Genomic DNA, 15160 nt, shown 5'->3' with positions numbered 1-15160 from the left:
GTGTGTCCACTAATTAATTTCTTATTTTTTATATAACTGACACATAGCTGATAACACTACCGCATTTCTAAAAATACTCAGCTGTGAGTGCATCTCCAAATGTCAGAGCATCTCAAAAATCTCAGCGAGACTCTACCCCTTTCTACACTACTGGCATTTTTTAAAACCCTTGGCTTGAGAAAAAAATGCATCGGTGGACATGTACCCAATGTCATAGTAAGAAAATATTCACTGGCTGAGTGTTTACTTTTAATTAGAATTTGCAGTCATAAATATTCTAAGTTTAGGCAGTGTTGATAATGAGGACACATTTTACAAGATACTGATGCCCAACTGTTACATACCAAATCCTCCTCTATGATCTTGGAATAAGCTAAATCTGTCTCTTTAGTAAATTAATAAGATTCAGCTCATTCACAAAACAGATACTGGTATAACATCGGTGTGACAATTTCTCCAGGTCAAAAGAACTTTAAACTCTCTTACATTTATGAAATGTATAGTGGTATAACAATTGCTGTATTTTTATGTTTTAATTTTTTGGAATTTAGTGAAGTGAAAGTAAATAAAAGTACCCTGATAAAGTACAGATCCTTAAAAAAACAAAAAAAAAACTAATAGCGAAGTAAAAATATTTAGTTCCTGTCCATTGTCCACCAACAAACAGCAACATGTTGACAGATAAGGTAATTATCAGGTTATTTAACTAGTTTGGATTGATCCGATTTGTTTGACATTTCAGTACAGAATAACTCAGTTACACTTTCTAATAAGCCCATGCTCATTACTTCTGTTTATAATAATTTATAATCAAGCATAAAAATGTAATAGATGTATCTATAGACACAACAAAACTATACTGTATTATAATGACAGCTATAGCTACATTTATAATAGTGCTATTATTACTTAGATGTGCAATAGGTGATTGTCTTCAGAAACATTTTTGTTGTGCTGGTTGAAAGTTTCTTCACATTCCAATAATAATAATTCAAGTTAATGATCTAAATATATTTATATGTATTTTTGTATTCTATGTGCGACATAAAACTAAAAAATGTATACATGCAGATCCGCCGTTTGTGCATTGATGCACTGTGTGTTCATGAGAGAGAGAGCAAGCGCGAGCTGTAAAAACATGCTGAATCAAAACTTTTTAAAAACCTGAATCAAGAGTTACCTTTGCACACTGAAGAAAGGATGACACCATGGCTGATGGATTTCTTTTAGACAGGCAATCTGCTGTTTTATAACTATTTTAGTCACGCAGAGCTGATGTGGATGTTGTTGTTACAAATGGGTTACTGTACGCACAGAAGTGTTGTTCAGCCACTGAAATCTCCCGGTGAAAGATTGATGTGACTATTTTCTAGATTTTATTTAGTTTATTTAGTAAATAGTGCTATTCTGCCTAGCCTGCTTTACTGAGGTGAAGTTGGTTCTATATTAACTCTACATCGGTTCATTTTTGAACCATGACGACCTGTGACGCGCCCCTATATTGTTTACCGCTACTCTGAATATTCAGTCTAAAATAGCATGCAAGTATGGCTTAGTAATAAGTCCTGCACACCGTCGGACAAGCTCTAGTCGCTTTTAACACATGAGAGAGGGTTCTGCTGTCCCCTTTAAGATGTGTGTGCTCATATTTCAGGAGGCAGGGAAGGGACTGTGGTTCAAAGATTTATGCTAACAGGTTAGCATTGTGGAATCACATACTGCACCTTTGATAGTGATGTATTTCATTTTCAGTATACATACATTATATTTATATAATGTTTTAAAAGGCTTTAAAATGTTTTATATAATGTTTTATATAGGGTTTTAAAAGCCCTGTTTCCTTATAAATATTTATTGTGAGTCATAATACAATTACTAAGCTGTAGAAATGCTTCATTAATGGCTTAAATTAAAATGAAACAGGATGTCATTTTCAAATGCTAAGCGTGCATCATAAAAACATGTTTTTACATAAAGTGTGGTTCTACCAAACATATATTACACCTTACATTTGAAGAGACAATAAAACGTAAAATAGAGACATATTTTCAGCATCTAAATGTACAATACTGATATTAAGTAGACTTCATTCATTCATTCATTTTCTTTTCGGTCCAGTGCCTTTATTAATCGGTGGTCACCACAGCGGAATGAACCGCCAACTTATCCAGCACATGTTTCACGCAGCAGATGCCCTTCTAGCTGCAACCCATCTCTGGGAAACATCCATACACACTCATTCACAATTATACACTACGGACAATTTAGCCAACCCAGTTCACCTATACCGCATGTCTTTGGACTGTGGGAGAAACCAGAGCACCCGGAGGTAACCCGCGCAAACACAGGAAGAACATGTAAACTCCACACAGAAACGCCAACTGACCCAGCCGAGGCTCAAACCAGTGACCTTCTTGCTGTGAGGCGACTTCATTACCTACTGCGCCACCGTTAAGTAGATTATTCATGTGAATCATGACAGACTAATTAATACTTATAAATGCGCATGAATCTATACATATATGTATATGGTTACAGTATATACATAAATATGAACTAGGGCTGCAAAATATATTGTTTCAGCATCAATATCACATTGTGCAATAGTCCTATTGTAATTAAACAAAAAACACAGTTCCGTAAAGGAGTAAAACATTATAAGGTCTGTGATTATGTTCGATTTAAAGTGAATTTTAACCATATTTTTACAGATTCACTCCCCTACAAAGTCATCACAATCAATGTAATATTGTGAATTATTTCCAAATAGAGTCATCTTGAGAATTTACATTTATACAGCAAAATAAATTGCAAAAAAACTTAATATCGCAATGTCAGTTTTTTCCAATATCGTTCAACCCGATGAACGTATATTAAAAAATGAAATGCGTTACTTATAAATATTAATAACATTATTATAAATGTACCTATAACTATCAATACTGTATACATCACGTCTCTTTATAAATACATTCATAGAATTGTTATGCTTGATTCTAAATAATTCTAAACATAATTCATTATGAGCATGGGCTTCATAGAAAGTGCTACCAAGAACTCTTTCAGCATTTGCTAAAACATCCCATAAGCAAGCCTTCACTTCATGTGTATTAGTTTTGAAGAGAAGCTCTCAAAAGCATGCGTAAATGTCAAATAGATTTACAGCCCTTTGAAGACTACCCCAAAAAAGTCCTGAAAGCATTATTAGTACAAAGCAATTAATGCATAAACATTCCTGCATAAAATACTTTTTTTAAATAATTCACATCATTTAATTGCAAAACAATGCATCACCGCCACACTGTTGTAGAGTATATCTCTGCAAAGAAAGCCAAAGGACTTGATTATGTCTTCCTGAGGCTTGAACGCAGCATCCATTGACTTGATCTCCATGGCAACACTACTAGTGCCATATTTCTTAATGGATACCATGGGCTCCGCTGATTCAGACTGCAGGCAGCACGGTTTCTCACCAAGGGAAAAGCATTCAGAACAGCTTCCCCTCTGCAGCTATTAGACGTCCGCATGCAAACACACTCCTACCCAAACAAACTGACAGGTTAGGGGCTTAAAAACCTCATAAGAGGTTCTCGTGGTTGTAGTAAATGTGTTGTTGGGTTGATCTGAACACAATGCCTGATTGCAGCATTGGAATGGATTGGCAAACACCTGTAGAGCTATTACACGCCAACCATTAACACAGAGTCCAGCGCAACGCAAGGTAATTTCTGGGTGCTATATTTAGAATGATTCCCTTTTAACAAAAATGGATCGAGGTATTAAAGTGGAACCTTTTATTTTGCTGACCTATAATGTCAATGTATTCATCCGCAAATGCACTGCTGCTTCTTATAAACAAATTAAATGAACGAATGCATTAGAAAACATTAAATATTGCAGATGCAGTTCGTTTGAGAGGTCACAAAACAGATATTTACGGAGCTCCTTCTGATCAGGTGACCAAACAAGCCAATTATGTTCTAATAATAGCACATGGAACACTCTTGGATATTGGCTGCTTCTGAGGTATGTTGTCTGCGAGTTAACTAAGCCCCCATGGAGTCATATTGATGATATTGATTGAAAAAAAAAAACTATAAGCTAGCTTGCTCTTCTTTGCATTTTTATGGAACCAGAAATCAAAGAGTGAATCGCTAATAATAACAGAAGGATAAAAAAAGTCTTAAATAACAAGAGGATTCTGGATTCTTGCTTCTAAAAATATAAATAATAAATAAAAGAGTTTAAATAAAGGATCCAAGCTCATTAGGCATCTGTGTTTTCACTTTAACTATACACTAATCATTATCTGATTTCTGAGTTTCCGTGAGTGTGTCAGGTTTGTGAACAATATAACATTTGATAGCACCATCATTAGTTCAACATCTGTTCATTGTTCATTTCTGGAAGTTTAAGAAGGTAAAGTATGTTGGAATAATAAAAAAAAAACACTTACTTTTTATGGGTTTCGTATCTGCCAGTGGCTCCAAGACTCTGCAAAATTAAACAAACAAAAGAGTCAGACTTGAAGCTTGTATAAATGAACAGTAGCTAATTATAAACTACAGTAGATTGCAAATTGTCAAGGTTAAACAGTGATGCTCTTTTCAGAAGCCTCAAGTCAAATTAAAAACTTGTTTTTGAAGGTTCATAGTTTGATGTAGTTTTAAAGCTTGAGTTTTGAAGGTCATGCAGTCTATTAGAAAACAACTAGCAGGTTAGATAGACAGACAAATAATCAAAATGGTAACATGTACGCTGGTAACCTTTTGACAAGATGCCAATAGTTACTTACAATTTAGAAAAGTTGCTAATATAGTCAACCCAGGCTCATTGTGGAAACGTAGCCCCGCGGACGTTTCTGGAGACAGCAAAATATGTCCCGGGAGGTACGTATTCGAGCAGTTTTTGTTTTAATTTGTTGTTAATTAATGTGGTAAAACATTAGCATTAAAACAGAAACGTGCTGACTCTTTTTAGACTTTGCTATCATTTTTAAAAGAGATTTTTACAATCTAGCAAAGTTAGATTGTAAGTTGCTAGACGTCGATAGGGGGGTTGGGAGATGTGTTGGGGATTGTTGGTGCGTGTGAGGAGGGGAATCGGTAAAATCAGGTGCCAGATCAGATTACAGATGTGCCATATCTGGATCCAGCTGGTTCCATCACAAATTAAGTCCTGGTTTGAACAGTTTCCTAGTATTATTTAGCATGTATTCAGCAATTTGTAATAAGCTGTTAGCATGTTTTAACATGCTGCTAGCAAGTGTCATTGCTGGCCATTGTCAAAACAGCAATGTACCAAAACACTAGCATCAAACCATAAACATGCTGACTCTTTAAACATTGCTAACATGTTTGAAACGTGTCAGCATGTTTATGTTTTGACATTTAGTTAGCATTTAATTGGTTCCTAGTATTATTTAACTTATTTCTAGCATGTTTAGTAAGCTGTTAGCATGTTTTAACATGCCACTAGCAAGTGTACAATATTTTAGCAATGGCAAGATGGTAATAATTACTTACAATTTAGCACAGTTGCTAACATAATTCAACAGGCTGCTACCACATTTTAACTTTAGTAGCACATTCTTGCTTATTGCTAGCTGCACTGTCAAAACATTAATGTACTAAAACATTAGTTAAAACATTGCTAGCATGTTTAAGAGTCTGCATGATAATATTGTGACATTTGCTAGCAAGTGTAACATTTTAACAAGTAGCTAACATCCTAACAAGTAGAATTTACCATGTTTTTAACATTTCAAAAAAACTGTTACAACATTTGAATTCATTGTTTGTACATCTTAACCATGTTTAGAATGTATATCAAGTTGCTAGCATTTACATTTAGTTTTACATTTGTTTTTACACATTACTATTCCATTTTATAAAGTTGCAGATTTTTTTCCAAGCATGAAAATGAGTCTGAACTGAGTTTGGGTCAAACAATAGGTAAGATCTGACCTGAGTTTAATGTTAAAAGTTGCAGAAGAGATGAAGTCAGATGTTTTAGTCAGAGAAGCATATTAACTTTAAATAGCTTTATAGTAAGCTGCCTTTAATAAACCAATAAAGTTGATTGCTAATTAATATACTGCATTTATATCCTTTTAAATCTTCAATATTCAAATTTAAAAACCTTTGATTTGAAAGAAAATCAGATGTAACATAATTTTCCAAACAAATACTATGTATAGGAATTGTTTTACCCATAAGTTAAATAAAGGCAACAAGAGAAAAATGCATGAAAATAAAGTGCCAGAATTACTGTTCTAGAATTCCACAGCAGGCAAAGTGATGGGTAAAACAGATGTGTAAATGTGGCCCCTCTTTGCTTATGTAAGGTGAGTTAATGACATTAACACTCTCTATAACTTAAGGCCAAACAGAGATATTCAATATTTTTTTAATAACAACATAATCAATACAGACACCTTAGTACTTCTTTTACCAGAAACCGCGTCCTCACGCTTGGGAATGGCAAGTCTCACTGTTGTCATAGCAACTTTCGAGAATATGTTTTGAAAATTACCTTTCCTGTGCATATTCTTTCATCTGGCATCTGACGCCATGCACAAGTGCTGAAACCAGTCCATCTCAATCAACTACAAATGCATCAAACTCATGTAGAGTAAAATGCTTCATTAGTATTATTACGGTTGAAACATGTAAAGTAAAAGGGGGTTGCACAATTATGTTTATCCTGGTACAGCGTACAGTACAGTATGTTCTTTACATGTATTACATGGGATTTTAATAACAGCAGGGGTGTTTTAGTCCAAGGAGAAAATGGAGCAAAAAAATTCTGACAAAAAATAATTGCATGTTACAAAAATAAAAGCTGTTTTAGGATGTTTACAAGACAACCTGACTATTGTTTTTTATGCTTATTTGTCTTGTAAACAACTCTACAAATTAGCATGGATGGGTCAAAATGAATGCATATTGATGGACCAATTACCAAGCAAACAACTTACTCTTTCATTTACAAAAATGACTGAAAAATAAATGATCTGCAAGGAAAGTGTTTTAACAAACAATAAAAATAAACATTTGTGTCTTCAACAATAATGAAACATGTGTATTTATTGACTAAGTGTGAAAAGATGGTAAAAAGAATGACTACTAATAAGAGTAGCTAAATAATGGACAAATAAAAGCTGCACAAAATGATTTTATAGCATTAATGTTATTGAGTTGGCATTTTTTCCATCATGTACTAAAACCAAAACCAATAATTGAATAGTAATTTGAGTAACAGATTTAGAAGGCTCTTTTAGATCTTTTTTTTTTTTTAAATAGGGGAGGGCGAAATAAAATATATACATATTTTGTCAGTTCTTAGTTTTTGAAATATTATTTGCAGCGTATGTTGCTGTGTTGGTATATTGGTTGAATCCTGACTGTTAAAAAAATAATAAAAAGCTAAATAAATAAATTAAAAATAAAATAATAAAATAGAATAAATATAATGAAATAAATAATTGCAAATACTTAACTTAAATATATACATAAATAAATAAATAAATAAATAAATAAATAAATAAATAAATAAATAAATAAATAAATAAATAAATAAACAAACGATCTGTGAGGACAGTGTTTTACAAAGGGTTAAAATAAACATTTGTGTCTTTAACAATGATGAAACCTGTGGTTTTTTGATTCAAGTGTGAAAAGATGGTGAGGATAATGACTTTTAGTTGAAAATGAACAAATAAAAGCTACACAAAATGATTTTATTGCATGAATGTTAATGATTTGGCATTTAAACCATGTACTAAAACCAAAAATATAAATATTAAGTTGAGTAGCAGATTTAGAAGGCTCTTTTAAATGTATATATCAAGGGAGGGTGAAACTAAAAGATTATAATTTGTCAGTATTTAGTTTTTAAATATATTATTTCTCTTAATATTTTGCTGTGTATTTTTCTATGCTGGTATCTTGGTTGTTTTATGCAAATCATTGATAATTAAATTACCATAAAATTGTTCTATTCCAGCATACTGTTTGTTTTGCACAGTTGATGCCCTTCCAGCTGCAACCCAGTACCTGGAAACACCCATACACACCCAATTTAGTTTCAATTGACCTATACCACATGTTTTACGACTTTGAGGGAAACAGAAGCACCAGGGGGAAGCCCACGCTGCACGCAAACATGAGGAGAGCATGCAAACTCCAAACACAGAAATGCCAACTGGCCCAGCAGAGACTCGAACCAGCGACCTTCTTGCTGTGAGACGACAGTGCTAACCACTGAGCCACTGTATCTGCTGGATATAACTTTATATATTCTTTTAGTTTCAGAATTTATGTTTTTTATTATTTATTATTAATTCATTTAAAATCAGCCTCCCTGTTTTAAAGAAACATTTATGCAGCTCAAGAATCTCAAGATGTTCTGTAGTTGTTAGTTCGCAGATATATTTTGCATCCATTATTTGTTAAAGGAAGTCATTAAGGTAATTTTCACAAGAGGCATTCTTAATTAGATTTAATGTGATTTGGAAACAGGAACACACAGTAATAAGCCTTTAGATATTTGAACAAAAGACATCTGCATTTTTAAACTGTAATTATCTAGACCACAGATGATGAAAGTAATACCTGAAATGATATACTTGTGCCAATGACTTTTGAAAACACTGCTTAAGGCCCAAACACACCAAATGTGGCTGTCGGCCAACATCGAGCCATTGCTGAGACGCGGTCAGCTTTGTTTTAAAAAAATAAATTAAAATGAAAGGAACAGTTCACCCAAAAAAAATGTGAATTTACTCACTAAGGTTTTACTATTTACACTCAGGTAGTGGTGATGAGGTTCTTTGTTCTGTTTAACCGAAAAGAAGATATTTTGAAGAACATTGAAAACTGGCAGCCACCGAAATCTATAGTAGAAAAAAATCCAACTATTGAAGTCAGTAAGAAGCTGTGTCAATCTTTGCTTTATTTAATAAATGACTTGCGTCTCAGAAGACAACAAAGTCATCAGATGTAGAGCACAGATGCTCTTGTCAGTTCTGAAGGTAATTAATAATATAATAACACTAACACTGGAATTTTAGAATGACCAAAACAACATTTCAGATGTTTTACAGTGTGAAAAGCCTGCTAATTTGTCCATTCACACACATTTTTTTTAACATCACATGATCTCTTATAACAAAATCAAGTGTTGCCTTCGTAGCTTATGCCCAACTTATTGAAGAAAACGTTTATCCTACTCAGTTATGCGCTTATAATTTTTATGTGCATTTTCAAAATGTATGCGCATATTTGCATTTCCATCAACCAATTTTTTATACGCATGTCTAAAATGCGCATAAAAACAGGTGGATGGAAACGGAGCTACTGGCTAACATTCTTCAAAATATTTTTCGACAGAAACTCAACCATGATTGAATTTCAATTCATTTTCAATGCACAAACATATTCATAAAAACAAATACCCTACTGCATGAATTGTCATTATAGGCTGCTTTATACATCTGCATTGAGTGATCAGTATGACTCACGGAGCCTGCCTTGTGCATAGTCGTGCATTTATACTTCTGCATGCTCTTTGTGTTGCTCTGCAAAAACACTTCCAAAACACTTGCTGGCAGTAGGTTTTTATGTTCCTCTGTGTTGTGTTTCTTCCAGCCTGATCTCATGAGCAAATATAAGTATTTTACGTTTTGTCAGTTTAGTGGCTAATTCGTACGAATTCGTACGAGTTTAGTCATATAAAAATGTACGCTTTTAAAAAGAAGGCGTGGCACCTAATCCCACCCCTAACCCCAACCGTCATTGGGTAATGAGCAAATCGTTCTAAATTGTACGAATTAGATCTTACAAATTCATACGAAGTAGCCACTAAATCAAAAAGTTATTGCCGTGAGAGTTGGTTTCTTTACTGGTGTTTTGTTTTTCCTGAACGCTACCTTAATGTACAAGCAGCTTAAACTCGCTCATTCAGAGGCAGGAACCGGCGGACGTGCAACAACATTCACGGGACTTCACACTTGTAAACAGTCTCAAATGGGTTCGCGTGGCTCTCAGTCACTGGTCACAGCTACCAAGCCGACCAATCACAGAGCTTGGCTATGTGTTGTTGCAACCTATAGTTAACATTTTTGGGTAACACTTTACAATAAGGTTCATTAGTCAATGCATTTACTAACATGGACTAATCATGAACAACACATGTACAGCATTTATTAATCATAATTGAACATTTACTAATGCATTATTAACATCCAAGTCCATGCTTGTTAACATTAGTTAATGCACCATGAGTTAACATGAACTAACAATGAACTACTGTATTTTTATTAACTAACATGAACAAATACAGTAGTAGATGTATTGTTCATTATTTGTTCATCTTAGTAAATGCATTAATTAACATTAACTAATGAACCTTATTGTAAAGTGTGACCCATTTTTGAGAGGTGCGTTAGCGTCAGCCATGGTGAGGGGTATGAGAAGGCTGCCCCAGAGCACACATGTGCTTGATGAAGTATAAATCAGCCTTCAGGGTATGTTTACATATTTACACAACAATTACTTCAAAATGAAAAACAATTTTCATTTTGAGAACAGACAACAATGTTGACCCCAGATGCATGAAAATGACCAAAAATACAGTGTTACGCATGTCAGGCTAATAGATTGTGTTGTTATGGTTGTCTTTTATTTTCCTTTGTATATAATCACAGTTCTGTTTTTTCCCTTTTTTAATGACACATATCTAAGGAATAATTCATGAATGGCTGTTTAATTAATTGGAAATATTGTGCAATATTTTGTATGCTTAAATAGATTAGAGTATTTTTTCAGCTTATACAGTATTACAGTTACCACACCTAAAAAGAGATAGTCCAGATGTTGTGTTCTATTATCCTTTTGTGCTTCTTACACATTTTAACCTGGTTTCAAAACATAATTTTATAGAGTGATGGAAGCTTGAGTCATTGGTACTAGACTAATGCACGTATTAGTACAGTTATGAGAGAGAGATTAAGGATGTGTGAAGTGTGTCTGGCAGCAACATCACTACTAATAGCAAAACTACTGTAGGTTTAAATTTAAGAAAAAAACCTCTATTACAGAAGTTTGACAGCCGACTTTTGCAGTTATGCAACACAGACTGGAAATACTTTGTTCAGTCTACATTTTTGTGAAACCGCAAAAACAAAAGTAAAATAAATGCAAATGCAATGGGGTAGTATGACGCCGATTGCCTTTTGTTCCCTTTCACACACATGATATTTAGTGACATATTTTATATGAATGAAGCATCATCTTTTTAGCAGTTTTTCCACAACACCATCTAAACACCACAAAATAATCAAATACTTTTGCCTGACCTGTCTTTGAACAATCTTTCTGGCAGGTTCACTTTGCACCACCAAACTGATTTCAGCAAGTAGGACATGTTCCTGGATTAACATCTATGTTGATCCTGGAATAACATTCTAATCAGCCAATCAGAATTAAGTAACACGTGAACCATTTATGTTAAGTTCACGGCTAGGTTTATGCACTTCTACATGATTGTTATCCAACAATTGTTCCCCTCTAATTTTGGGAATAATTTTCAATTAGGGTTGAGTTTAGAGATAACAGGGAATAGGTATGGGTTTCATTTTTCAACAAAAATTATGTTCTAGGCTCAACATAGATGTTAATCCAGGATCGCACTGTACTTTATGACATGCAACTTTGCAGTTTTGTATTTGTGATGCACAGCATTCAGGTTCTTTAGTCTTATGTTTCCTTTTGAAAACACTATTGATTGTGTTTAGTTAAAGGTTCAGTGGTTCGCTAGGTGATCTGTACAACCACCTTCATGAAAAGTACAATAAAACATACCCAGTACAAACAGTTATAACCTGTTTGTACTGAAATATTTACAAACAGTATATATTTTAGATTTGCAAAAATGTAGACAGCGCCCTCTAATTGATTTACCATAAGAAACATGCAATAAAATGTAACCAGAGCAATGTATTTTACTTTTCACAAAAGTATAGGCTGCAGGTTGTGTTTTTTTTTTATTTTGCTTTTTCAAACATTAGAAAAAAGACCAAAATCCTAAAATAAAACACACACACTAAGGTACAAAACTATAAATAACATAATAGAAATAACAAATAAATTACAAATAATTAAATAAATAAAAAAAGAGTGAAGATACAGCAGAGATGCAAAAAATGGGGCCTGTTGGCCATTGTGTAATAATTGAATTGTTGATGTTTTTACTGTAATAAGTAAATATGATTTAAAGCAACATTATTATTTTTTATCTTACCAAATAAATTAGGAAATTCCCCTTGGCAATCAAGTTTGTCTTTTGACCTTTTATAGGAAAAAAGTTTGGGCTTTCCTGGAATAAACCAATAAAAAAAAACTATACTTTATCAAATCAAATCATGTGGTATTATGTCTATATCGTTTTATAAAGTTTTCCAAATTGTATTAAGCAATTCCTTTCAAATAATATGTGATCTTCCCCAATGGTAGATAGTTCTGAATACCACTGGAGTTCTGAGTACTTCAGCAAACCTCTGAGAACCACACTCCAATCGGTACATCAATGTCTGTTTTCCATTTTAAAAGGAATACATTTAATAGCTACTGTATGGTCAATAACATTTCAAGGCTGCAGTTTTAACGCAGTTATATGAAATCAAGAATATTTATATATTTTTGGTTTTGAAATAACTGAATACCTTCGGTGTAGTGATATAGAACAATTATACAGACAGCACTACTGTAGCTTTAAGTGTCCCTGAAAATAACTACACACTATAGAATGTTCATCAGCCAATCAGAATCAAGCATTTCAGCACTATAAACAGCACTGATACCTGCTGAAATGCACAATTATTTCATCTCAAACAAGGCACAAATTGTACTTTGTTGTCGGTTTGGTGAGTGTCAGCCTTTAATCAATAATAAGCACAAAAATAACCTTTACTGATATAAAAATAAAAGAGAAGATCCATTCTACACACTCCAGACATTTCTTCAGGTTCGAATCCAACAGCCTTGAAATAAAAAGCACTCTCACATACTGAAAGAACACTTCTTATTTTATATTATATGATGTGACTCACGTAACTGATGTTCAAAACAAGCTGAATCAGTTTCCATTGAAGATGACACATTTGCCACACTGTGTGGTACACGATGTTCTATTCCGAACCCAGCAGCGTCTGAGACTCAAATCAGGTTTCCTAACAAAGCTCATGGCGTGAAGAGTCGTGAACATATCCAAGAGAGACTCTGTCCCACATCAACGTCGTTTGATGAGATCAGCTGGAGATTAATGGCAATGATCATTAAGAGTGCAATTGCGTGAAACAAACTGATTTCCAATTCCATAGCAATTCCATAAACTACTCTTTCTGGCAGGTTTGAGCTTTTACACAAAACAGGCTAAACATGATGTAAGATTTATTCAGTGTAGCATCTGAAGCTAATTTGGTCACAGTTGAGAGAGTACAGAAGAATGACTCACCACTTGACTAATTGTTTTTGGGGTGAATTAAACAGTTTTCACAACACGGTCACATTAAAAATAGACATCATCTTTAATTTTTGGGTGGAGTTCAAATAAAAAAAAAAAAACTCCTTTGGTTTAAATGAAACCTACACAGTATTTATTGTTTTTTTAGACAGTTTTTTAGCAGTGGCTCTACTCTGAGCTCCTCCCGGATGACAAAGCTCCTCACCCTATCTATAATGATGCGCCCTGTCACCCTGGAAGGGAATTCCATTTCGGCCGCTTGTATCTGAGATCTTGTCCTTTCGGTCATGACCCAAAGCTCATGACTATAGGTAAGAGTAGGAATGTAGATTGACCAGTAAATCAAGAGATTTGCCTTTCGGCTCAGCTCCTTCTTTACCACAATGGACAAGTACATCGACTGCATTACTGGTGCCGCTGCACCAATCTCACGTTCCATCCTTCGCTCATAGTTCACTGATAAGTTTTTTTTGTACAGTAAACATGCTCACATATTACAAGTGAGAGATTTCTGAATGAAGGGTGCATTACTTGATTTTAAAATAACTGGGAGAAACACACACACTATCTACTATCTATGATCGTTTATTGAACATTAACGTTGAACAAATGAAATTAAAACACACATTGCCTAAAATCAATGGCCACTTTTTTTCCTTATAAAAAGTGAAAATAAATAACTTGCATATCTGGAAACCAAATTTTCAATGTTTTTCATATTAAAAGTAGAAAATGAGCAGTTTATCTTCTAAATATAATAACTGTTGTATATTCTGTAAATAATATTTTAAGTAGAAATACCAGATTTAAATAAAGAATAAAATTGACAAAACACAGTGGCGCAGTAGGTAGTGCTGCCGCCTCACAGCAAGAAGGTCGCTGGGTTGCTGGTTTGAGCCTCGGCTGGGTCAGTTCAGTTGGCGTTTCTGTAGGGTAGGCTTAATTGGCCATAGTGTGTGTGAAAGAGTGTGTGTGGACGTTTCCCAGAGATAGGTTGCGGCTGGAAGGTGTAAAAACGTGATGGATAAGTTGGCGGTTTATTCCGCTGTGGCAACCCGGATTAATAAAGGGACTAACCCAAAAAGAAAATGAATGAATGAATGAATTACAAAACATACAGTAACATTTATTATGTGTTGTTTTAATCTATTATTATTCTTAATCTATTGCGTTATATATTTTGACACTTTCAGTTTGTTATGTCATTTTTTGTAATTTTTAAATTTATATTAATCTAATTTTGTATAATTTTGTTTTCGTATTTTTATTTATTTATTTATTTTACCTTTATTCAACCAGAAACCTGGCCAAGGTAACAGACATACAGTAAAACTATTTCAAAATACATAAACACTACATAACAACAACAACAACATTTCATCAGTCCTCTCAACAAAAACAATCACATGCATCCAATACCACTCTCTTTATGCCTTTAAACTCACTGAAAGACACAATTTCATTTAGTTTTAATAATCTGCAATTATTCCATGCCCAAGGTGCACGTTAAAAAAAGTTCTACCCAGCTCTGTATGAACTGATGATACATTAAAAAGCAAACACTTGGAAGCGCGTAGATGGTAATTCCCAGGAGAATTACCAAGAGTACTACTAAGACAAAAAAGGGTACAAAGAC

General features: G+C 33.8%; 1 protein-coding gene across 2 annotated transcripts in view; it reads right to left on the bottom strand.

Annotated features, from left to right (window-relative positions):
- ankfn1a (ankyrin repeat and fibronectin type III domain containing 1a) overlaps nucleotides 1-15160 on the bottom strand; it is a 196629-nt gene that overhangs the window by 107995 nt on the left and 73474 nt on the right. For both annotated transcript variants that reach the window (NM_001442680.1, XM_087274532.1), the window contains 1 exon segment: nucleotides 4457-4494. In NM_001442680.1, coding sequence (NP_001429609.1) covers nucleotides 4457-4494 — 38 coding nt within the window.

Source organism: Danio rerio, chromosome 12 (genome assembly GCF_052040795.2).
Source record: "Danio rerio strain M-AB ecotype USA chromosome 12, GRCz13ab, whole genome shotgun sequence".
NCBI classification, from domain to species: Eukaryota; Metazoa; Chordata; class Actinopteri; order Cypriniformes; family Danionidae; genus Danio; species Danio rerio.
Note: the sequence above shows the minus strand (reverse complement) of the source record. Positions and strands in the feature narration are given on the sequence as shown.